Consider the following 23,660-nt stretch of genomic DNA (forward strand, 5'->3'; position numbering starts at 1 on the left):
ACCAGGTTGCAAAAATCCCGGATTACAATGGATGCGCATTAAGTCGCCATCGGCCAAGAGCCACTGAGTATTTAAACTCCGGATTTACTTGTCAACCGATAAGGTATTCAATTCTTTAATAGCCAAACTTGGCTGGATTGTCATGATTATATTGAATGATTAAGGTTTTCATACCGGATTATATTATTCAAATCTTGAATAGCCAACATGGCTGGATTTTTGTTATGGTTATCAATAACCAGTATTATGATTGAGGTTTTGAAAGTCGCTTCAGCGCAATAGCTATTATTTTATAAATGGATATGATTTATTTTACAATGGAAGGAATAGTCCCGAGTCATTGCAGGCTTACGACCCGGCACTTGGGGGCTACATTATTCAAGTTGAGATTACATCAAATATGCAAGTCCCATGTCACTGCCAGCATGCACCATGGCACTTGGGGGCTAATGCAAAGTCATTTTTCGCTCACCTTATTGAAGACCCGACTCATCACATTGTAATGAGACGGCCCTTGGGGGCTACTAATTGCTCCTGTCAAAAATTCAAGGTACACAAGATTTAATCCATTATATTGAAGGGTCCACTGCTCAGTTGGTAGAGCACAAGGCTCTTAACCTTGTGGTCGTGCGTTCAATCCCTACGATGGAGGGCTACATCATATGATGCTATTTTCAATGAAGTATATATAAAGTCCCAGCTCAGTCTTGTCTTACTAAGCTGGCCCTTGGGCTACACATTGCGGCTTAAGTCTACATGATCATATCTACAAAGTCCCTACTCATTATTGCATAATGACCTAGCCCTTGGGGGCTACACCTGTTGAAGTTTTTATGAGCATACGGCAATTACAAGTCCCAGGTTGCTGCAAGCATGACAACCCGGCACTTGGGGGCTACATATGTGGAATATTCAGTTTTAACTAGTGACTGAGATGAACAACCTGGATTTCTTCAAGGTTGCAACATTTATATTGAAGTAAGTCTTAAGCTGTTACTATGCTCCCTTCTTAAGACTTGGGGGCTACAAGTGATATGCATATAAGGGAGGCACACTTTCAAAGCTTGATGTTAGCAACAATTATGATCAGGTGCCATCAATATTTACAAATCGGCAATTTTGGCAATGATAAACCGGCAAGTTCTACATCTTCAAGCCAGCTAAAAATCAGATGAGTATTTCAATACCAATATTTTTTTGTTAAACATTGGGAGCTGAATCAAATGAGTTATTATTCACAATATTTTTCTGTGAGAAACCAATGTCAGCAAATTGATTATGAGGCTGGTCTATTGACCCGGACTTTCCAGAAGAAGGAAATGACAAGGACTTAAGGATGATCAGGTACCGGCTTACAAGAATTTTTAACCCGGAGCACAACCTGTCAAATTTGTTCTTGTGTTTATTTTGCAGGATCAGTTTAACATGGATAAATCCAAATTAAACTGGGCGCTAATGTCGGGGATATACCCTGCGGTATGACCCGGCGGACTTGGCGACTCAGTGGTGACCCACCCTAACTTGGCGACTCACTAAGTGACCCGCCCGGATCTCTTCACTCACTGATGACCCGGCCGAACCAAGTGACGCATTGGTGACCCGGCAGGCGGGTCAGAGGAGCGACAAGACCCGGTGGCCCAGAAGGCGGCTCATGGAAGTCCGACTCATGTTATGGTGGGTCGGTTTAAGGCATAAGGAATATTCTCTTACAAAGGAAGCAAGATTAGGATTCTGCTTGTAATAGAGTAGTCCTAGTCCTACTAGGACTCCACATGTAACCCGCCCCTCCAACTTATATAAGGAGGGATAGGGCACCCCAAGAGGGACAAGTTTTCCATGAGTTGGACAGGTTAGGGTTGGACAGACAAGTCTATACCTCTCGAGATAGAGCACCCTTGTAATCGTGATCATCATCGTCAATATCAGTGAAGCAGGATGTAGGCTTTTACCTCCATCGTGAGGGGCCGAACCTGGGTTAAACCTCACGTCTCTCGGTTCCGACCAACCCCTCTCAAGCTATCACATAGATGTGTTAGCCTCCCGACTAAGTCCTTTCAATGAGGACATCTACCGTGACAATTCCACGACACTAACCCCGACGGTTTCTGGGTCATTTGGGAAGGACCCCCCTATCACCCACATTCACTTGGCAACGGTTCCAAATGCCGTCGTGGAAAGGGGTTAAAACCCGTTTGTTTAGGACTGACGCACGCCAGTGGACACTTATGTCAAAAGGCTTCAACCTGATAAGCTCGAACCCAAATCGGAGAAGTGTGTCTTCATAGGATACCCTAAGGAAACAATTGGGTACACCTTCTATCACAGATCCGAAGGCAAGATCTTTGTTGCCAAGAATGGCCCTTTCTAGAGAACGAATTTCTCTCGAAAGAAGTGAGTGGGAGGAAAGTAGAACTTGATGAGGTAATTGTACCTTATCTTCAATTGGAAAGTAGCACATCATAGAAAATCGTTCCCATGATGCCTACACCAACTGGAGAGGAAGATAATTATGATGGTCATGAAACTTTGGATCAAGTTACTACTGGACCTCATAGGTCGAACAGAGCACGTTCCGCACCAGAGTGGTACGGTAATCCTGTCCTGGAAGTCATGTTATTAGACCATGGCAAACCTACGAACTATGAAGAAGCTATGATGAGCCCAGATTCCGATAAATGGCTTGAGGCCATCAAATTTGAGATGGGATCCATGTATGAGAATAGAGTGTGGACTTTGGTGGACTTGCCCGATGATCTGCAAGCCATTGAGAATAAATGGATCTTTAAGAAGAAGACAGACGCTGATGGTAATGTCACTATCTACAAATCTTGACTTGTCGCAAAAGGTTTTCGACAAGTTCAAGGGGTTGACTACGATGAGACTTTCTCACCCGTAGTGATGCTTAAGTCAGTCCAAATCATGTTAGCAATTACCGCATTTTATAATTATGAAATCTGGCAAATGGACGTCAAAATTGCATTCCTTAATGGATTTCTTAAAGAAGAGTTGTATATGATGCAACCAGAAGGTTTTGTTGATCCTAAAGGTGCTAACAAAGTGTGCAAGCTCCAGCGACCCATCTATGGACTGGTGCAAGCATCTCGGAGTTGGAATATAATCTTTGATTAGGTGATCAAAGCATATGGTTTTATACAGACTTACGGTGAAGCATGTATTTACAAGAAAGTGAGTGGGAGCTCTGTACCATTTCTGATATTATATGTGGATGACATATTGTTGATTGGAAATGATATAAAATTTCTGGATAGCATAAAAGGATACTTGAATAAGAATTTTTCAATGAAAGACCTCGGTGAAGCTACTTATATATTGGGCATCAAGATCTATAGGGATAGATCAAGACGCTTAATAGGACTTTCACAAAGCACATACCTTGACAAAGTTTTGAAGAAGTTCAAAATGGATCAGTCAAAGAAAGGATTCTCGCTTGTGTTACAAGGTGTGAAGTTGAGTCAGACTCAAAGCCCGACCACTGCAGAAGATAGAGAGAAAATGAAAGTCATTCCCTATGCCTCAACCATAGGTTCTATCATGTATGCTATGTTGTGTACCTGACCTGATGTCATTTATGAAAGTTTGGCAGGGAGGTACCAAAGTAATCCGGGAGTGGATCACTGGACAGCGGTCAAGAACATCCTGAAATACCTGAAAAGGACCAATGATATGTTTCTCGTTTATGGAGGTGACGAAGAGCTCGTCGCAAATGGTTACATCGATGCTAGCTTCAACACCGATGCGGATGACTCTAAGACACAAACCAGGTACTTATTTATATTGAATGGTGGAGCTGTCAGTTGGTGCAGTTCCAAGCAAAGCATCATGGTGGGATCTACGTGTGAAGAAGAGTACATAGCTGCTTCAGAAGCAGCACATGAAGGAGTCTGGATGAAGGAATTCATATCCGATCTGGGTGTAATACCCAGTGCATCGGGTCCAATGAAAATCTTTTGTGACAACACTGGAGAAATTGCCGTAGTGAAGGAATTCAGGTTTCACAAGAGAACCAAACACATCAAGAGATGCTTTAACTCCATTCGTGAAAAGGTCAAGGATGGAGACATAGTAGTTTGCAAAATACATACAGATCTGAATGTAGCAGACCCATTGACTAAGCCTCTTCCGTGAGCAAAACATGATCAGCACCAAGCCTCCATGGTTGTTAGATTCATTACAATATAATCTAGATTATTGACTCTAGTGCAAGTGGGAGATTGATGGAAATATGCCCTAGAGGCAATAATAAATTTGTTATTATTATGTTTCTTTATTCATGATAAAGGTTTATTATTCATGCTAGAATTGTATTGATCGGAAACTTAGATACATGTGTGCATACATAAACAAATATCGCGTCCCTAGTGAGCCTCTACTAGACTAGCTCGTTGATCAAAGATGGTTAGGGTTTCCTAACCATAGACATGTGTTGTCACTTTGATAACGGGATCACATCGTTAGGAGAATGATGTGATGGACAAGACCCATCCGTTAGCTTAGCATATGATCATTCAGTTTATTGCTATTGCTTTCTTGATGTCAAATACATATTCCTTTGACTATGAGATCATGCAACTCCCGGATACCGTAGGAATACCTTGTGTGCTATCAAAAATCACAATGTAACTGGGTGATCATAAAGATGCTCTACAGGTATCTCCGAAGGTGTCTGTTGAGTTGGCATGGATCGATATTAGGATTTCTCACTCTAAGTATCGGAAAGATATCTCTGGGCCCTCTCGGTGATACACATCACAAGAAGCTTGCAAGTAAAGTGACTAAGGAGTTAGTTACGAGATGATGTATTATGGAACGAGTAAAGAGACTTGCCGGTAACGAGATTGAACTAGGTATGAAGATACCGATGATCGAATCTCGGGCAAGTAACATACCGACAGACAAAGGGAATTACGTATGTTGTCATAAAGGTTCAACCAATGAAGATCTTCGTAGAATATGTAGGAAACAATATGGGCATCTAGGTCCCGCTATTGGTTATTGACCAGAGAAGCGTCTCGGTCATGGCTACATCACTCTCGAACCCATAGGGTCCGAACGCTTGACGTTCGTTGACGATATAGTATTATATGAGTTATGTATGTCGGTGACCGAATGTTGTTTGGAGTCCTGAATAAGATCACGGACATGACAAGGAGCTCCGGAATAGTCTGAATGTAAATATTGATAAATGGGATAATAGTGTTTGGCTTCCGGAAGGGGTTTCAAATGTTTCCTGAAATGTTTGGGTACGAGAACACTTTATTTGGGCCAAGGGGTAAAGCCCACGAGGCTTTTGGAAGGTGCAAAAGGAAGTTTGCGTAGGCCAGGGGCCAGACGCCAGGGACCCTGGCATCTAGGTCCAGATGCTGGGAACCCTGGCGTCTGGTCCTGGAGTCCGAGTAGGACTCTTGCCTTTCGGGCAAAACCGACTTTGAGGAGGCTTTTACTCCAAGTTTCGACCCAAGACTCAACATATAAATAGAGGGGTAGGGATAGCACCCAAGACACATCAAGATTCACCAAGCCATGCGCCGGCAACCCCGTCCCCTCTAGTTTATCCTCCGTCTAGTTTCTATAGTGCTTGGCGAAGGCCTGCGGAGATTGTTCTTCATCACCAACCATCACCACGTCGTCGTGCTACCGGAACTCATCTACTACTTTGCCCCTCTTGCTGGATCGAGAAGGCGAGGACATCATCGAGTTGAATGTGTGCAGAACACGGAGGTGTCGTACGTTCGGTACTTGATCGGGACGGATCGTGAAGGTGTATGACTACATCAACCGCGTTGATAAACGCTTCCGCTTAGCGATCTTCAAGGGTATGAAGATGCTCTCCCCTCTCGTAGCTATGCATCTCCATGGATAGACCTTGCGTGTGCGTAATTTTTTTTTGTTTTCCGTGCAACGTTTCCCAACAGTGCACCCTTGCAGGGAAGTTAAACTATTCGAATAGTCATGTCCATGGTAACAGAATGCACTTGGAATTGTATCCTGGTCTCTTACAACTAAAACTGGATACTTTATAAAACACACCCAGATAACAGACAGGAATACCCAGAGATTGCTTTCTCACACGGAGACGAGGGAAGGATCTCTGGGTAGGTTGTTTCTATATGCATGTGCAAGTTAATATCATATACGCTCCTCTCTTCTATTGCTGCAAGATGCTGATAGTCTTTGTTAAGTTGAGCTTCTCTCCCTTATTCTGGCATTTATATATGTAGCATAGTCCAAAGATATAGCCTCATTCCTTTGATACTGATGCATATCTACCATAGTTTTGATGTAAGTCTTGTGAGTACTTTGGATGAGTATTCACCGTTGCTTTGCTATTCTTTTCATTCAACTCGATCGCTGCAACAACTGTTAGCACCGCAGATGTAGGTTATCCCGATTGTGCTTACTACATGGAGACCAACGTCGACGAGTAGTCCAGAGGTCCCGGGTAGGAGGCTTGCGCCTTTTCGGTCTAGTGTTGTTGTTTTGCTCAGCCTTCTTAAGTAAAAACTTGTCTAACTCCTCTGTACCCAGACTTAACTTGGTATCTGTACTGATGTATTTTGGATCCTCCTGGCCCTGGTTTGTAATATAAAAATTTATGTTTAAATTTCTATCGTAGAGTTGTGTTGTCATATTAACGTGAGTTATTGTTCGTGGTCGTGCATGATGCATGTATTATTAGTGCACGATTATAAACGAGACGTCACATTAGCGGAAGTACTGCCGAAGCAGTACTAATGCCAGGGATAAGCGGTATTACCGCTAATTACCAACAGCAATAGGCATACAAAGAACTCGACGGAAGTACGAGAGGTACTATAGCGGCAGTACCACACCAAGCGGTACTACTGCTCCAACGAGTGGTACTTTCACGATTAACTTCTGCCTAACAAAGAGGGTGGTTGTTGCTCAGGCAATACTATCACCGAAAGTACCGCCTAAGCGGCACTACCGTGGTAGCAAGCGGTATTATCGCTAAACCTCCACTTGGTAGAACCAGGCACAACAGAAGGAGGCTCCAAATACTAGGAAGGGTATGTGGGTGCATTTAGTTTGTGTACGTGTTGATTCCAACCATACCTTCCAATGCGGACCCCTAATAGTATGATTTTTCTATGATTCAAATCAAATGAAAAGAAACACCGGAAATAAACTGTATTTGCTCTTTCTATCACCGTGGGGAATAAACCGTCGTGTGCCATATATAATAATATCTGAAATGCTCGATGCACACGGTTAGTCTGTAAAGTGCATTGTCATCAACACAAAAACCAACTAGTGAAGGATATGCCCTAACAACAATAAACCAGATCAATCTATGGTATCTCTACTCCTAATGTCTCAGTTGGTAGCCTGGTACACTACTTTATTTTCGTCGGGTTTTATTTCGTCCCACCTCCCACCATCCCTGTATCACTGGTTTTTTATTCCTCCCATTAAAAACCCAAATTCGGAAGATCTTGTTTCATGCTTGCTTTGGTAGGTGCAGATTCAATTCAATCACGTAAATAATAGGCAATTAAGAATTAGAAAATCACACTGAAATCACCTTCCTGAAAGAAAGACATAAGATTTTTCTCGATAACCTTCCAAACAATCAAATATTCCCCATAAAATTTTATATCTGCTATTAATTGACAATCAAAAGTTTCTAATACAACAAATATTTTTTTTCTTATGGGCGTACACATCCACGCGCCCCTACAGAGGGATTCCATGCACGACACCATGGAGGACGCCGTGGCTGGGCCTAACGCCTGCGCGATGCTCGAAAAAGCCAGTGCGTGGATTCGAGAATGACCATGTTGGAAGGCGGGCCATCGGACGAACAGGGACAGGCGTTCCTAGACGTGGTCATATTATATTTCTTCTCAGTCATACAAAGAGTTAGACAAGCTATATTCTCAAATCAAGTGTGTCCATTCAAATGTTAAGAAATTCATTAAGAAAATATTTTCCGCAATACTCGATAGTCGTCGTCGTTCGTCGCACCCATTCATGTGAAAATATTTTGAAAATCAAACGGTAAATCAATTTGGAAATCAGACCATTGACAAAATTAATTAACTCACACTGAATCAATTTGAAAATCAATTTAGTATGCAATTAATTAAGTACATTTAAATAGGATTTTTTGCACTGAATCAATTTGAAAATCAATTCATTAATGCAACTAATTAATTAAGTAGACAATTAATTATGCCTACGGATAATTAGAGGTAGGTTTTTTCCCAATTAGGTAGGTAATTAATTGATTTAGTTTGCAATTAATTAGGCATGCAGAGAATTAGGTAGGCCGTTAATTATGTGTATACTTAATTAATAATGCAAGTAGTTAATCGTGTTGAATCATTTTGAAAGCGCTCGTGGGCAACTGTTTGATAAACAAGCTCTCAGCGGCTTGGCCGAACACCGCTTGCCAACATGGACAACGACCACCATACGCTCACAACATGGGCGCCCTAGCGTTCACCAAGATGGATGAAGACCATGCTCTACAAGATGTCCACACGCTGATGGTTGTTGAAAAGTTCGCGGGGAAGGACAACAGACACAACATTAGTCACGTGATTCATGCTTTAGGTGAAAGAAAGAGTGTTCCAAGAATAAGAGGTAAAAAACTAAAGCCACCAAGTGGTTCATGGTGTTGGAGAAGGAAAGAGTGTTCCAAAAAATAAAACAAAAAAAGAAAGACAGATTATTCTAGAAAATAAGTAGGAGCGACAACTAAAACTGACGAGGAAGGGTGAAGAAGAAGATGAGGTGTCGCTGACGAACATACTGATGTCGACGTGGTGTTGGTTGGCGCCAACGAAACAGGTTGGCGGGGAGGCTAGGAGTAAAAGATGTAGGGAAGGACGAGGAAGAGAAGAGCAACAGTTATCCCTTACAACAATGAATGGTATATGGGCTGGAGGTGGAGCTTATTGGTAATTAGGAATATGTTCAGGTTGCCACTTGCCTCCAACGTCATTGTGCATTTTACAAAATTGAATGTGCCTTTAAGAATGATTTGTATAGTTATTTGTTGTTTTGTGTCGAGAGTATGTGTTAGTTTAACCACTATTATATTGTAAATATGAAAGATTTTATCCCTACTGCAATGCACGGCGATGGTGAGGTGGGTGTCATCTGGTTTCAAAAGAGTTGGCTCCAGCGAGAAATGTCCCGCTACGGCGGGAAACTGAGAGGAAAGGGGAGGGCCCGATAGAAAAAGAAAATGGTGCATCGCGGGGTGGGGTCTTGTGTTGGGCTCGGGTTTTGAGGATAAGATAACAAATAGCCCGTAGCAAAGCACGAGCGTTCTGCTAGTATCAATAAATTCACGGTCCATAAATAAATTGTTTCTTATGATAAAACCCGATACCAATCTTTGGTAATCCAATAAATAGCAATAAATCCACGCCCCATATAAGCAAATATAAATAGTATCAATCAATCTCCTATATTTGGTAACCCAATAAATCATACTAATCATGGACGCATAACTATTTTATCGGTTTTAAAAAATGGCTAAAAGTGTATACTCTATAGTCAATACATAATCTTATTTTTTTTCCTATTTGCTTTGCATCAAGATTTGTTATCTATGATCATCTTATCATGTTAAAAAAAAATTGACCTATGACAACGCAGGGGCACATACCTAGTTTAATGAAAAATAATTAGAGAACGATGACCACGAAAGAAAAAAAGTACTTCCTTTGTAGTGATCTAAACGCTTTTATATTAATTTACATAGGGAGTAGTCATCAGCACAATTTCTATTAAATTATGCAGATATCCCGTGAAACGGCTTTTACGGAAAGCTTTTCAAGGAAGCTTGCTGGAGTTGCTGACTCGCTGAACCGTTACCATTGCTTGGAATTGGAAGGTGGCTCGGCGAGGTTGCCCTTGCGCTTGCGCGGCTCGGGCGCGAGATCCGGCGAATCTCCCTCGTGCCGAAGCTGAAACGGAAGGCAATTAAAAATGAACAGAGACGGCATCCCGGTCCCCGCCGGGCGGCCGGCTCGGCCGTCCTGCCGTTCGTCGCTACGGTCCAGCCAAACGAGCGCCTCGAGATCTGCTCCTTCTTCCCGCCTCTCCCGGGTCAGAAGCCAGAGCTGGCTAATCTCCATCCCGTTCGCTCCCGCCTCCAAACCCCAAACCCCACGCGATCGCGCGCCCAATCACCCGAGGCGATCCCTCGTTGACCCTCCGCAGCGTCCAGATCCGGCGACCGCCGCCTCAAAAGCATTGCCCGAACCCCTCCATAAATCGCCCCGCGGTTCAGTCGACGGACAGCATCCCGCCGCTCTTCGCTCGACCCCTCCACCCGCTCTCCCTCCTCGACCGCCGGCGGATCCGTCCAGGAGCGGCGCATGTGACTTCGACCACAAACGAAGGTGAGCCGCCTCCCGCGAGGTTCTACTTCCACCCCCGTCCCCCCTCTGTTCAGGCGTCAAACTCCGATCTTGGCCCGTGGTTACAGTTCACAGTTGCGACGTGTTCCGCTTCGCTGCTAAAAACTGTAGTGGATATTCCGCGGTCCTGACCGGCGGCTTGCGTCCACCTAACGATCTCCAGTTCCTCCTCTCCGAATCATTTGATGCCATTCCTTCCGTCCGCCACATGTATGCATGTTTCAGCGACTAACTCCAGCGCTTCAATCATAATCATGGCGCGTCGCAGCAGTCGGTTGAGCTGGCTCGATCGCGAGGCCCTCGTCAGCAGCTAGCGAGTGCAGGGGAACACCCCGTGCGCCCACAGCCACTTTTTTAACTTGCGTCACGTCGCGGTAGTTGAGGGGCATCTCTTCTTCCAGTTGAGTTCGCCTCTCCCCACAGGCTGCGCGGGGTGTGGGGGAAGAAGCTCCCCTGTCTTCCTGAGGTAGTGCGTCGCTATGCTAATTTTGTTTCCTTGCGGGCAACTGGCTAGCACGTTCCATGATTGCGACCTCGTCTTGATTGACTTGGCCAAACCGCTTAGGTGTTGTGCTGAATATTCTTGCACAATTCTCTTACCCGTTCTCCGATCTGATGGCCACTGGCTGATGCGCTTGTGACGTGCTCCTACCATGTTTGACTCACATGCCGAACATGGCCGTCGTGGGCAAATGGATCGTTCCGTGTGGCCACCTTATATGAGAGCTTATTAGCTGATTGGCCTTAGCTAGGTGGTTGTTGGCTTGTTGCATACTGGTCTTCGTTCCTCCTTTGCCACCTTAAGCCCTGACCCTCGGCTTTGTTTAGAAGGATACATGCTTCGTTGCTAGAGCGCTTGCTGTTGTTGGATTTGGGCTCGGGATCATGGCTCCTGCTCGGGTTGGCCGGTTCCAGGTATTGCTTCTTCTTCGCTTGGTTTTTCTTCAGTTCTGATGAAATTGTTTCTTGGTTGGCATGGTTGATATGCTACTAGATCTTTCATGAAGTGTTTCTTTCTTGGTGCTGCTATTGTTTCCTCTTCTTCCTTTGACCCTTTTCTTGGGAGCTGAAACCTGTTTTTAGTACTTGTCTGTTTCCTTTTTTGGTTTCGGGCCTTGACCTGCTCGACTGTTTACCATGATTAACCTCTAAAGTTTGCTGAAGATCAAAGGAGAACACATGGAGGTGCACAGTCAGCACAGTTAGATCGATTTCTAAGGAGTAGTTTTGTACTTTATAGCAATATATAAGAGGATGATTGTTTGCTAGAGACAATTATAGGAAGTGGACGGGTACTTGCTTTCTTTGAGGTGTCCTGTCTGTAAAGTTTCTCCATATTTGTCAGGATCATTCAATCATCACTTTTTTTCTTGGGTTCAGAAAATCAGCTTTGGTTGCTTGTACCTTATGGATCATGCCTTTGAACTACTTTTTTCTCTGAAATATATGGCGTTCGCACATAGGTGCATCCTCGAAGGGAGATTCTTCGTTCAAAGTCAATGCTAGCTTAAATTCAGCAAAAATGTGTTGATTATTTTCAGTCGCACGAGTTACTGGGTTTTAGAAGTAAAGCAGATAATCATGTTCATCAGAACTGCTATGTTAACTTACCTTGTACAAATTATGTATGGAACCCAGATCATATCTCTGCACAAAAGTTCGAAGTACTTCTCTGCTCTGTCAGTTACTACACCTGTATATGACATCTAACTGTCTTGGGCTTCTCCAATTGCTTTTTGCATGACTTTCATAGTTGATAAAACTATTTTAAATGATTGCAGATGTCTAATCTCTCAGAGCCCTCAAAAGAAGATGGTTCAGTCGAGAAAACTGGAGCTTGGAATAACACATGGAGCACTCTTATGCGCCACGCTTCAGTCTATGGTGTGGCTGCTGGTTATTGCCTGTCAGCATCTCTGCTCTCCATTATCAACAAATGGGCAATCATGAAGTTTCCCTACCCTGGAGCACTGACAGCCTTACAGTACCTCACTAGTGTTGCTGGAGTTCTCCTGTGTGGACAGCTAAAGCTTATTGAGCCAGATAGGCTGAATTTGAGGACCATGTGGAAGTTCCTACCTGCTGCTGTTATGTTCTACATCTCAATCTTCACAAACAGCGAGCTCCTGATGCATGCCAATGTGGACACTTTCATCGTGTTTCGGTCTGCTGTGCCGATATTTGTGGCCATTGGGGAGACACTTTACCTTCACCAACCATGCCCATCATTCAAGACATGGCTCTCACTTTCCACTATACTTGGTGGAAGTGTGATATATGTTTTCACAGATAACCAGTTCACCCTGACTGCTTACAGCTGGGCAATAGCCTATCTAGCGAGCATGTCTATTGATTTCGTGTACATCAAGCACGTCGTCATGACCATCGGGTTGAACACATGGGGTCTTGTGCTCTACAACAACCTTGAGGCTCTGTTGTTGTTCCCCCTTGAGCTCCTTATAATGGGAGAGTTTAATCAGATGAAGGTCGACAGCTCCAAGATGACAACAAACTGGCTATCGTTCGACGTGGTCCTTCCTGTTGCTCTGTCATGCCTGTTTGGGTTATCTATATCCTTCTTTGGATTCTCCTGCAGACGGGCCATCTCTGCTACTGGATTTACGGTGCTCGGTATAGTGAACAAGCTCCTGACCGTCGTGATCAATCTGCTTATCTGGGACAAGCATGCGTCCCTTGTGGGGACAATTGGGCTCTTGATATGCATGTCTGGTGGTGTTCTCTACCAGCAATCGACCACAAAGCCCAAGGTGCCCAAGATCGAGCCAAAGGAAGAGGACGATGAAGAGGGGCAGAATTTGCTGCAGATTCAGCCCGGGCATGAGAGCAACCCAAGTCAAAAGCATTCCTCATAAGCTTACTTTACCTTCCCTCGGCAACCCATTCGTGGTATATCTCAGATGAGGAATCTTGAACATGCTGTAGAACATCGGTGTTTCAAGAGAAACTAAATTTCATTCTACAGTATCTTTGTTATTGTATACTGTTTTTCATTGGTTAGACAGGATTGTGGTGGTGGTGTAGGGTACCAGACACCTCAACATACCAGGGTCGAATCCCATGTATACTGAACCATGTATGCTATTTACCATATTCCAGAAATACAAAGGATGTACTTATTCACTCTGCGGCAATAGTTTTTTCTTCTCCTTTGTGGGTGAAGCAAATTTTGTCTGACTTCATCAGTATTATTCATGGTTCATGAATAGGTAGACATACTCTGACGGCTTATGCAAGTCTGAAACTTCTGATTTTGGTAGTCTTGTTGGTTGGCCAATTATATTGTACTTCCTCCGTTTGGGTGTAAAAGGCCATTTATATTTTGTTGATCAGTTGTTTTTTCTAGAAAACGCACAGGCTATGTGTGTCATTTGTACTAAGACAGAATAGAGTATTTACAAGACAAATGGGATAGGGCGAATGAACGGCAAAAGCCCATAGGATTTTGACATAGTTCCTCGCAAATGTCGGCAAGAGCAGTGTCCGCCCTGGTTTTGTAGATGGCAACCTGTCGGCTGCTAGCCACCTTGTAAAAAAGTTGCGCATTTTGCTCGAGCCAAATGTCGCAGTACATAGATAGAGGACTGGCATGAGGTTGAACTTGACCTGTCATCTCATTAACTGCTGTCCCTGCTTAACATGTCGAATCTAATCAGTTTGAGAAGAGTCACTCCATCAAAAGGGTGGCAGATCATTTCCGGTTGTTGACAACACAGTGGACAGTGCGGTTGGTGCTGCAGCCCTCCACGTTGAAGCCTATTGCATGTCCAACATGGGTCGCGAAGGGCAAGCCAGGCGAAAAGCTTCGCTTGGAGATGGGCTCGCGAAGACAAAAGTCTAAACCGCTTGGGTGAGATGCACACACCTTTCACAAATTAAATACGGAGTAGCACTTAGGGCATGTTTGGTTATCTACATTATTTTTGGCCTCACTGAGCTAATGCAGGCTCTAAACCATGTTCTGCAGTTCGTTTGATTGCAAAACCTCAGACTGCATTAGAGCAGAAACACTAGCATGGTGTTCGGTTACATGCCAGCTCTCCCCCAAACTAGCATGGTATTCGGTTACATGTCAGCTCTCCCACAAACTACATCTGTTTGGTTACATACGGATCAATGGTTTAATCCCACCTCTTCAATATTCCGGTTACATAAGTGTTTGGCAGCCCGCTATCGAGAACAATAGAGCGATGACTGCAAGTTTATAGGGCTAAATGTGCCAAGAAGAAAGGAAGCAGAACGATCACCAAAGAGAAGACATGAGTTTGCTGCAGCGCAGAAGGAACATATATATATCACCCATTTGACCCCAAAAATAATCACTTACTCAAACACACGTATAAGTTAGTACTCCCTCCGTCTGAAAATACTTGTCATCAAAATGAATAAAAAGAGATGTATCTAGAACTAAAATATGTCTAAATACATCCCCTTTTATCCATTTTGATGACAAGTATTTCCGGACAAAGGGAGTATTTCATGTGGCAACACACAGGTATTTTGATAATATAATAGATTCCTTGGTGCGAGTGTTCACTCCGACAACTAGCTCATTATATTTTCCTTTGAGAAATCTCACATATTATTGTCTATCATCTATAGCCAATCTAATAATCATTATAGTTCCCCGCAAAAAAATAAAATCCATTATAGTTAGCTATAGAGGTATACCACACAATTTATACCTGGCCCACCTCTTTAACTTATTAACATGCCATGTCTGACTATAAATTACAACATTCTTATCTTCTTTCTTCTCCCTCTCTACTTAACACAAATCTGTTGTGGCAACTCCTATAGCTCGCTTGCATCATTTTTTTATACTTGCTCCAACAACCGATTACGTCCGGTCAAATTAGCACCAGCCCATAAGTTCGACAGATTTAGCCTCTTTTATCATATACGAAAGTTGCAAAACTAAATTGATTATATATAAGCTACATAAAAAAAGCAACAGTTTCTGTATCAAAATACAAAACGAATATGACCACTCCCAAGCAACTCTTTCTAGACATTAATACATGCGAAACAACACAGAGAAATGGTCAGATATACTGCCATTTGACTCCAACATAGAGAAGGGATTCCGTCAACTAATGCAATTGACACTAAAAAGAGAACTAGATAAAGAAACGCCTCGCATTTGCTCTCTGCATAATGCCTTGTCCCAGACAACACACCTGATGCATTTGATTACCTTCTTGCGAAATGATTAAAGCACTACTGGGGTGCGGCCAATGCCTTGGGCTTCGGCTTAACCTCCACTTCATTCACCCCACGGATAAATATTGCATCAGGCTCGTGGCTGGAAATCGCAAAAGAGCCAGTAGGTCAACTCTGTGTTCTGTTAGTGAGCAGTGACAGAAAATTGTAAGCGAAGTTCAGTCTTACGGTTTCTCTCCCTCTTCGTAACCATAGCTTGATGCCACAGCAAGCAGATGCCCATCCTTGCTGAACGACAGAGCAGCAATGCTTGACGCGTACTTTGAGTACTGCGATGAAAGTATAAGATCATGAACACCCAGGCCACTTCAGATAATCGTACTACCAAAGCAAAACTATCACCCAGTTACCTGATACAATCTCTTCTTGTTTGTGCCATCCCACACGTTCACAAATCCATCATGGCCTCCAGTGGCAAATGTGCCGTATCTGCAGACAATACATAACAGTGCAAGAAACTGAGAACAGATAATCCTATGAGAGATCACCAAGCAAATTAAACACTGAAACTTTACATTGGATGGAATGCAATGGCATTGACAGGATAAACAGTGTCCCTGCCAGACTCAGATTTCCGGTGACACTTGAAAGCATACCTGAAAAGGAAATTAACCATTGAGTAAACAAGTATTTTAAACTGGACAGCCAGTTTCACCATAGTTCAGTGTAGGCTGCATGGGAAAGTAAGCGGACTGTCTCTTTGAGTTAATAACTTTGCAGGAAAGGGGTGAGCACTGCAGAGTGATTGCCAATGCACAACTAAAGGCTAGGTTATAGTGTTGAACCGTTGACTGCCAGTTGTACATTAAAATGGTATGACATATGAGCTTGCTCGCTTGAATAGTGATTGATCATATAGAAAGTCAAGGTCGCTATACTGCCTTTACCAACGCAAAGCATAATTCAAAAAACTAAGAAAACAATCCAGGTTGGAGCCTTGTAGTTTATGCTACCACTGGTGATGAACAAGTTTAACCAGCCCGCCACTATGGTCCAGTACGTTGACCTCTGGCGTCGGCTCCGGCACACTCCCCTCCCGGCGACCCCTGATGTGCTTCATTGGCGTTGGACTGCCTCTGGACAGTACTTGACTAGCTCCTGCTACGAAGCGCTATTGCTGGGTGACACGCAGACCCCGCATTGGCACCTCATGTGAAAGACTAGGGTACCTTTGCGTGTTGCGTTCTTCATCTGGCTCGCCCTCCAGAACACATGCTGCACTGCAGACCGCCTTGCCTGTAGGTGCCTCCCCATGCCAACCGGTGCATCCTTTGCGACCAGGAGACTGAGGACATGCGGCAAATCCTCATGGGTTGCTGCTCCTTCTCCCATCAGGTGTAGCACAAGATCCTTTCCTGGTGTCGTACCATGGCACACCCTCCCCATCCGGAGCTACCCTTCTTGGACTGGTGGATGGTCTCTTGGGATCATGCCCCCTGCCTTGCGCAAGGGGATCTCCTTGCTTCTTCTGCTAACTGCTTGGTCGCTTCAGAAGCATTGGAATGGATGCATCTTCGATGCCTTGATGTCCTCCATTGCACACCTTGTCCGAACTATCGAGGAAGCTAGACTTTGGGCTAGAGGTGGAGCCAGGGGGCTCAACCTACTGTTACCCGAGACATAGACCTTATATCTGTACGGCTGAGCATCCCTTTTTCTTGTTCTGCTCATGCGCTCGCAACCACGCCAGATAGTGTGCGTGGTTTTGCGAGTTACACCTTGTAATTGTTTCACTCTCTACCTATCAATGAAATGGCACGGAAAAAAACAAGTCTGACCACTCTTTTCAGTGTTCTGCATTTCTAATATAAATAAATAAAAGGTGTGTTGTATCTTGGTGGGATTGTGGACATGCTACGGTCATCGTCAAGATATCAAGCCAGCTGGAGCGAAGTGCCTACTTGGTTGGCTGAGTGTGTTGAACACACCACTATCCACTCAGGGCTCATAACTGGGACATACCTGCCTACCCATCTCTCTCATCACTGAATGCCTGAGCTCCTACGAAGTTCCTAACAAAAACTTAAAGGCAGCTAAGACTGCCACAGAAAGGTACTTATGGTAGAGTAAACTTCCATTATGATGTGTCAAACACCACCTGGGATTGAATTTCAAATTTCCGTAAAACAGTACACATAATGCCACACAAAAATTTAGTTTTTATAATTTCCATGTTAAATTTGTAGTCCAAACCAAAGTGATTTCCTCTATCACCTACATATTGTTTGAACTAGATATGATCTGCATGAAAGGATGACAAAATACTACTCCCTTCATTCCCTTAAGAGCATCTCCAATAGATGATGTAAAATAGGGCACCAAATTGTGGTTCGAGCAAAATTTGCATCACCTAAAAGTGCTTTTTTACATCACCAAAACCTCCAACTCCAATAGATGATGTAAAATAGGTGTTGCAAAATACATCACGGTTGTCTTCTTGTGGGTGCCCTATTTTACATCATCTGTTGGAGCACAGAGTGATGTAAAAACGTCACTTGGTGTTGCAAATTTTGCTCCAGCCATGTGGTCCTCTGGTGATGCAAAACTTGCTCGAGCAGCCCAAGTGATGCAAATTTGCATCACTTGGCGGCCTATTTTACATCACGCCCCATCCCTCAAGTAAAAATATTTGCATCTAAATCATCTATTGGAGCAGTGTCTTTGCCTTCTCGTGATGTAAAAAGTGGCCCCGGTCTATTTTACATCATCTACTGGAGATGCTCTAAGGTAGATAGACTTGTTTATTTTTTTGGTAAAATTTCCATTAATGAAGGCGCTGCGCTATTTTAGCACTAAACCTGCCAAAAATACCACAAAGTCACACACACACAGACGCTGCAGCTGAATTCTCCGCCTTCCATGCTGGCCTTTAGTGCTACAGAACCATTTGCTTCTCTCGCCATATCCCACACCCACGAATAAATGGAAAAATCAATTGGTCTTGCATGTGCCCAACAAAGCAATGACGGCTCATATTGGCTCATGCATGCTGCATGCAAAGAGTATGGTGGGGTTCATGTGCTGGGCTAATAACTACTAAAGCATGTGATTAACCAGGGGTAAAAAGGTCAAAATCTCCTTGGTCTTAACAAAACAAATTTCACACCCTCGTTTGAGGAACGGAGGGAGTAAGATACAATCAAATACATTAGCAAGCTACAGAAGCTTAAAGAATTCTTAATCGGTTATTTAAACTGTGTTATGCTCCAAGAAACGAATATTAGAAAGCATTGAAGCAAGTGTGAATGTAAAATGATTACAAATACATAAGAAGATGTCTTGAACCTACGGTGCCGAGAACATACTTTTTAGATTGTGCAGACTCAGACAGGTCGAAGAACTCCATAGACACTCGTCCTTCGACAGAACTTAGAGCATACCCTGAAGCAAGCAGGATTTCAGAAGGTTAGTCTAAATCAAGGCTGCTTGAGCCGCATAATTGTTGCAGTTCATACATTACTCTGGTAAGCATACTGATGGCTACAGCCACTTATGTATTGGTACTTGCTAAGGTTCAAAATACAGTCATTACATTTTCCCAAGTGGAAGTAACCGTATAACTGCATAGCTCATTCCTATTTTTTGTGCTTCTATAGATAAATTTAGCCAGCTTTGTAATGTTCAAATTCATGTATTAGCGTCATCTAGCACTAATAAACGTTTCATTTTTTTAATAATTTAACCTGGAGGAGCATATTCCATAAGATTCAAATCAAAATCTACAGAACGAAGCTTAGCTTATGCAATTCAGGTTCATGACTTTTCTCATTTGCCCACTGGAAAGATTGAATTTATAAAGTATTTAGAAGCTCAAGCACAACCGGAGAGACCTAGGGTGGCTTTCAAAAGAAAGCACAAATATTGCGGTTTATCAAAAGCAACCACATGACGATAATGTACACAATGTTTCTTTATGGTTGAAATAAGGGTGACAATGGGAAACATGCAGTCGTGCAGTGCAACTACAGTAAAGAGAGAACAAGTTACCTGTTCCGTTGGGGAAACATCGGACGCAGCGTGTTTGATATTTCAAAGACGATTCCCTTTTTTGCTCAGGTTGAGACATATTGCGCAAATCATAAATACTGACATGTCTTCCTGCTGTTGCAACAACCAACCTATTTCCTACCAGTGACATAGAATATACACGCTCTGGTTGAGCATATGTCCCAACAAGTGTACGCTCTGGTCCGCTAACTCCTCTGGGATCCCAGCATTTAATTGTCTTGTCCCAGCTGCCAGTTATGACTTGTCCTAAATGGATAAATATACAGACTGAAAGTCAAAATTCTTATTCTGTTCATGTATCAAATTATCTCACACTAGCCAGATAATAGTTTTGGAAATCATTTTAGACAATATTTGACATAACCTACAAATATTTAGAACAACATTTAAAAATTAGTAAGCACACTTGCCCAGTCTGTCTTTCAGTCAGGATCAATGAATATGGGCCTGGAACATTGGATTTTACCCTTTTCTCATATGAAACATTTGGCATACATAGAATTTCCATGTCCTGTCTGTTTTAGTTAAATCATCAGGTACAAATTCAAACACAAGAACTTTCTTCGTATTTTTAAAATGTGTTTCTCAGTAAATTTATTGTAATAGTTTGTATGTGGTTCAAATCACAAAAAGTTCAAACACAAACATATATGGTACTAGATGATTCAACTAAAACAAAATTCCCATGAATTTCCAATCCCTCTACTAAAACTTGTAGAAGGGTTTCTTTGACAACAACTCTCATGAGTACTAATCAGAAAAAAAAACTCTCATGAGAGTCAACCCCACAGAATAATGGGAATTCGAATTCCCAAAAACATTGCCCTTAAATTAAGGCCAATGGAGGCTACACTGACGTACCCAAATTTATAGGTGGCAATTCGAAGTGAACAAATACCAACCAAATATTCCAACACACAACAGGACAAACCAAATCAATACTAGGCCAAGTAGAAATGACTATCTAGAAGAAAGATATTTCCAGTTATCATAATGTACAATGAAATGGATATCCCCTGAACATGCATCCAAATGGATAAAGCAATATCAAGAAGCCAGACAGCATGAAAAAGCCGTATAATCAAAGTAAAAATTAGAAACTAAGATCATTCTATACAAGATTAGATGTGCAAAAATATAGTCATTAAGAATAAAACATGAATTCAGTTAGCAATGTGCTATGTGTACTGATCTCTAAGAAAATCAACTGCATCCTTAATGATGATATGATTAATGCAGTAAATAACCTTTGGTTTGACTGAATCAATTTGCATCAGTATTTTTCCGGAAAATGTACGTCCAAAAACATAAACGCAAGAGCAATCCAATAGGATGTAGTTACAAGTACCTGCAGCATAAGAGTACTCCACACAGCGAACTGGAGCATCATGACGCCCCAGAACATCCTCCTTTGACGAAGTAAATGATAATCTGGGATAGTTATTTGAGCATGTTTCTTTTAGTCTTACTAAATCTTGACATAACTGATAATAACAGGAGGGAATCAACGATACATTTTTTATTCACAAACAACATTCAGATAGTAATGTCGCTACTCTTGCCTGCCAGCATTCAATTGACAACAAATCAAAATATGGGCACATTGCTCGTAAGTCTTACATGAAGCACTCAAATTAAGACTCATGCACCACTAATAATCTTAAGGGGGACTGGACAATTTTCCCACCATAAATATTTTTATGTGTGATTCTGCAACAAGGTCTAATCAGCATACAATTTATATAATGATCAGGACCCAGAACTCATCGACCCTTGAGATGTTGATGTGTCTTCGTCACCATGCGTCTTCTCCTAGGGACGCGTTGCAGCAGGTGCCTTGACGCCCACAGGAGGCTGGGATGATCCAATTTTTACTCTTTCGAGATGCAGTCGTTGTGTGTTTGTTCGGCTCAAGCCATGGCCCCCTCGTGGGTTTGTATGTGTGTGCTCTTGAGCCATGGCCCTTTCGTGGGTTTGTGTGTTTGTTCAGCTCTTGAGCCACGGCCCCCTCATGGGTTTGTATCCGTGAGTGTGCACTTGAGCCGTGGCCCCTTGTGTGTGTGTGTGTGTGTGTGTGTGTGTGTGTGTGTGTGTGCACGCCCGCGTTTCTGCACGTTGAACTTCTTTTACAAACTTAATTGGTTCACTCTTTCTTTGTAGTTAAGTGATAATGTTTGGTATAATCAATCTCTTTAAAAGAAACTATCCGGGAAGATGCCTCTTTAAAAGAAAATCAATCTCCACAGCTATAACATATCTACAGCCCTATCTTGTAATTTGAGTACTACCAATAACTTGCTAAGTGCTAAGTAGCACTAACAGATAAAAACATTGAAGTAAATCAGAGTTACTAAATGACAGTTAGTGAAATTGCTTCTTTATATGCACTTCCCACCTTATGGCGCTGGAACTAGTGTATGTGGCAACATACATGCACCTATATCCAAGCAACTAGGTCCCTTTCATAGATTGTTTTTACAACACAAACCTTATAGAGAGCGTTCACCAAAAATAAAAAATGAATCACATCGCTTCCTCACCAACGAAACACAGCCTAGGCATCCCGTACTGGTTGCAGATCTATAACCCAATCGATTACACGAACGGCCCAGCCAACTCCACAAATCGAATGCAAAAGGCGCAGAAAACAAAACACAACAGCCCTCACCTCCGCACGGTGTGGTCGGCGCCAGCACTGAACCCCGAGGAGTCGTCGTGGAAGCAGCAGTCGAGCACAGGCCCGGGGTGCGCGAACTCCCCTTTGAGCAGATTCGCCTCGGCGTCGTATAGCCGAACCGTCTGGAACAGAGCGCAAGCACCCAAACGAGGTCAGATCGGCCGGATCAGGCGGCTAGGGTTTACCACGCCTTGCCGGAACGGAGGGGGAGCGCGCGGCGGCTGACCTTGTCCCAGGAGGAAACGAGGAGGTGGTCGCTGTGGTTGGAGAAACGGAGGTTGGAGATGCCGTCCGACGGCGGGTTGGCGAGCTCCCTGCCGCTGCCCATAGCTGAGGCTGCTGCGCCGGGTGCGTCGCTCATGGTGGGAGGGGGGAGGAAAAGGAATCGGGTCGGGTATTTGGTGCAGGGGGGCGGAAACGGTGGGGGGATTCGAAATTTGAATCCAGAACGGGCGGAGCGAGGAGAACGGGAGGGCGGCGCGGAACGGGGAACGGAGGCTGCGGGAGGAAAAAGAAGGCTGGAGAAGATGCCATTGCGTCATAGCCTGGATTTTCTCTCTTTGATTTTTTAGCACATCGTGGACTTTTCCTTTTTTTTTGAGGGGTTCGTGGACTTTTCCTTGAGAGAGCTTCGGCGCACATGTATCCGCTTTGTGGGCCGGCCCAGCAATTCGCCACGCTGGCTCGCTCCTTCCCGCAGTCTCTCGTGCGATCGGATTTTTTTTTTTGCTCGCTTCTTGTTTACGATCGTCTCCTGGTGTTGTCGGTCTGAACTCTGTAGTCTCAGAGAAAACCTATTTTTTCTGTTAGTTTTAAATTTTCTGGTGAAATAAAAAAAGAGTGTGGGTTCTAAAAAAAGTTCATGGATGTGGAAAATTTTCATGGAATTCAAAAAGTTTGCTGAATTCGAAAAAAAAACTCATGGAATTTGAATGATGTTTGTGAACAATTTTCAACAAATGCGCAAATTTGAAAACAAATCATAGTTTGGAACAAAACCTGAATTTAAAAAATTACATATTTTTTAAAAAAATACATATTTTTTAAAAAAAACATATTTTTTTAAAAAAATACATATTTTTTTAAAAAAAACATAACATTTGAAGAAGGTTCAGGAATTTGAAAACGTTGTCGAATTTGAAAAAAAAACAAAAAATTGAAAAAGTGTTCGTGAATCTGAAAAAAGTTCTCAAATTTGAAACAAGTTTATAAATTTGAAAAAAAATTGTAAATTTGAAAAAGGTTCACAATATTGGAAAAGGTTTTGTGAATTTTAAAAGTTTAAATATTTGAAAAAGGTTCACGAGTTTGAAAAG

General features: G+C 42.9%; 2 protein-coding genes across 4 annotated transcripts; one reads left to right on the forward strand and one right to left on the reverse strand.

Annotated features, from left to right (window-relative positions):
- Window positions 1–10,031: 10,031 nt before the first annotated feature.
- On the forward strand, window positions 10,032–13,559 carry LOC125527650 (GDP-mannose transporter GONST3-like). Of its 3 annotated transcripts, XM_048692160.2 has the most exons (3): window positions 10,033–10,400; window positions 11,247–11,333; window positions 12,200–13,559. In XM_048692160.2, exons 2-3 carry the CDS (start codon window positions 11,304–11,306, stop codon window positions 13,289–13,291), a joined length of 1,122 nt encoding a protein of 373 aa, XP_048548117.1. In that variant the 5' UTR covers window positions 10,033–10,400; window positions 11,247–11,303; the 3' UTR covers window positions 13,292–13,559. The 3 variants fall into 3 exon arrangements, with proteins under 3 accessions (XP_048548119.1, XP_048548117.1, XP_087374885.1); XM_048692162.2 differs by lacking the exon at window positions 11,247–11,333 and having other exon boundaries at window positions 10,032–10,400; XM_087518759.1 differs by lacking the exon at window positions 10,033–10,400 and having other exon boundaries at window positions 10,975–11,333.
- A 1,776-nt stretch (window positions 13,560–15,335) lies between these two features.
- On the reverse strand, window positions 15,336–22,861 carry LOC125527649 (mitotic checkpoint protein BUB3.2). Its single transcript, XM_048692159.2, has 9 exons — window positions 22,571–22,861; window positions 22,336–22,466; window positions 21,016–21,098; window positions 19,647–19,913; window positions 18,965–19,040; window positions 16,175–16,255; window positions 16,010–16,088; window positions 15,828–15,928; window positions 15,336–15,741 (listed from the first exon to the last, which is right to left on the reverse strand). The coding sequence occupies exons 1-9, from the start codon at window positions 22,703–22,705 to the stop codon at window positions 15,657–15,659; spliced, it is 1,038 nt and encodes a 345-aa protein (XP_048548116.2). The 5' UTR covers window positions 22,706–22,861; the 3' UTR covers window positions 15,336–15,656.
- Window positions 22,862–23,660: the final 799 nt, after the last annotated feature.

This window comes from Triticum urartu, chromosome 4A, assembly GCF_056163025.1.
Source record: "Triticum urartu cultivar PI428250 chromosome 4A, HENAU_Tu73, whole genome shotgun sequence".
In the NCBI taxonomy this organism is placed as follows: Eukaryota; Viridiplantae; Streptophyta; class Magnoliopsida; order Poales; family Poaceae; genus Triticum; species Triticum urartu.

Bases quoted from the DNA above. Each gene is read 5' to 3' on its own strand.
- LOC125527650 (XM_048692160.2), top strand. From the start codon at position 11,304: ATGGCTCCTGCTCGGGTTGGCCGGTTCCAG. The intron at 11,334-12,199 runs GTATTGCTTCTT...AAATGATTGCAG, and splicing joins CTCGGGTTGGCCGGTTCCAG to ATGTCTAATCTCTCAGAGCC.
- LOC125527649 (XM_048692159.2), bottom strand. From the start codon at position 22,705: ATGAGCGACGCACCCGGCGCAGCAGCCTCAGCTATGGGCAGCGGCAGG. The intron at 21,099-22,335 runs GTGAGGGCTGTT...TAACTATCCCAG, and splicing joins GCCGACCACACCGTGCGGAG to ATTATCATTTACTTCGTCAA. The intron at 15,929-16,009 runs GTAACTGGGTGA...CTTTCATCGCAG, and splicing joins ACAAGAAGAGATTGTATCAG to TACTCAAAGTACGCGTCAAG.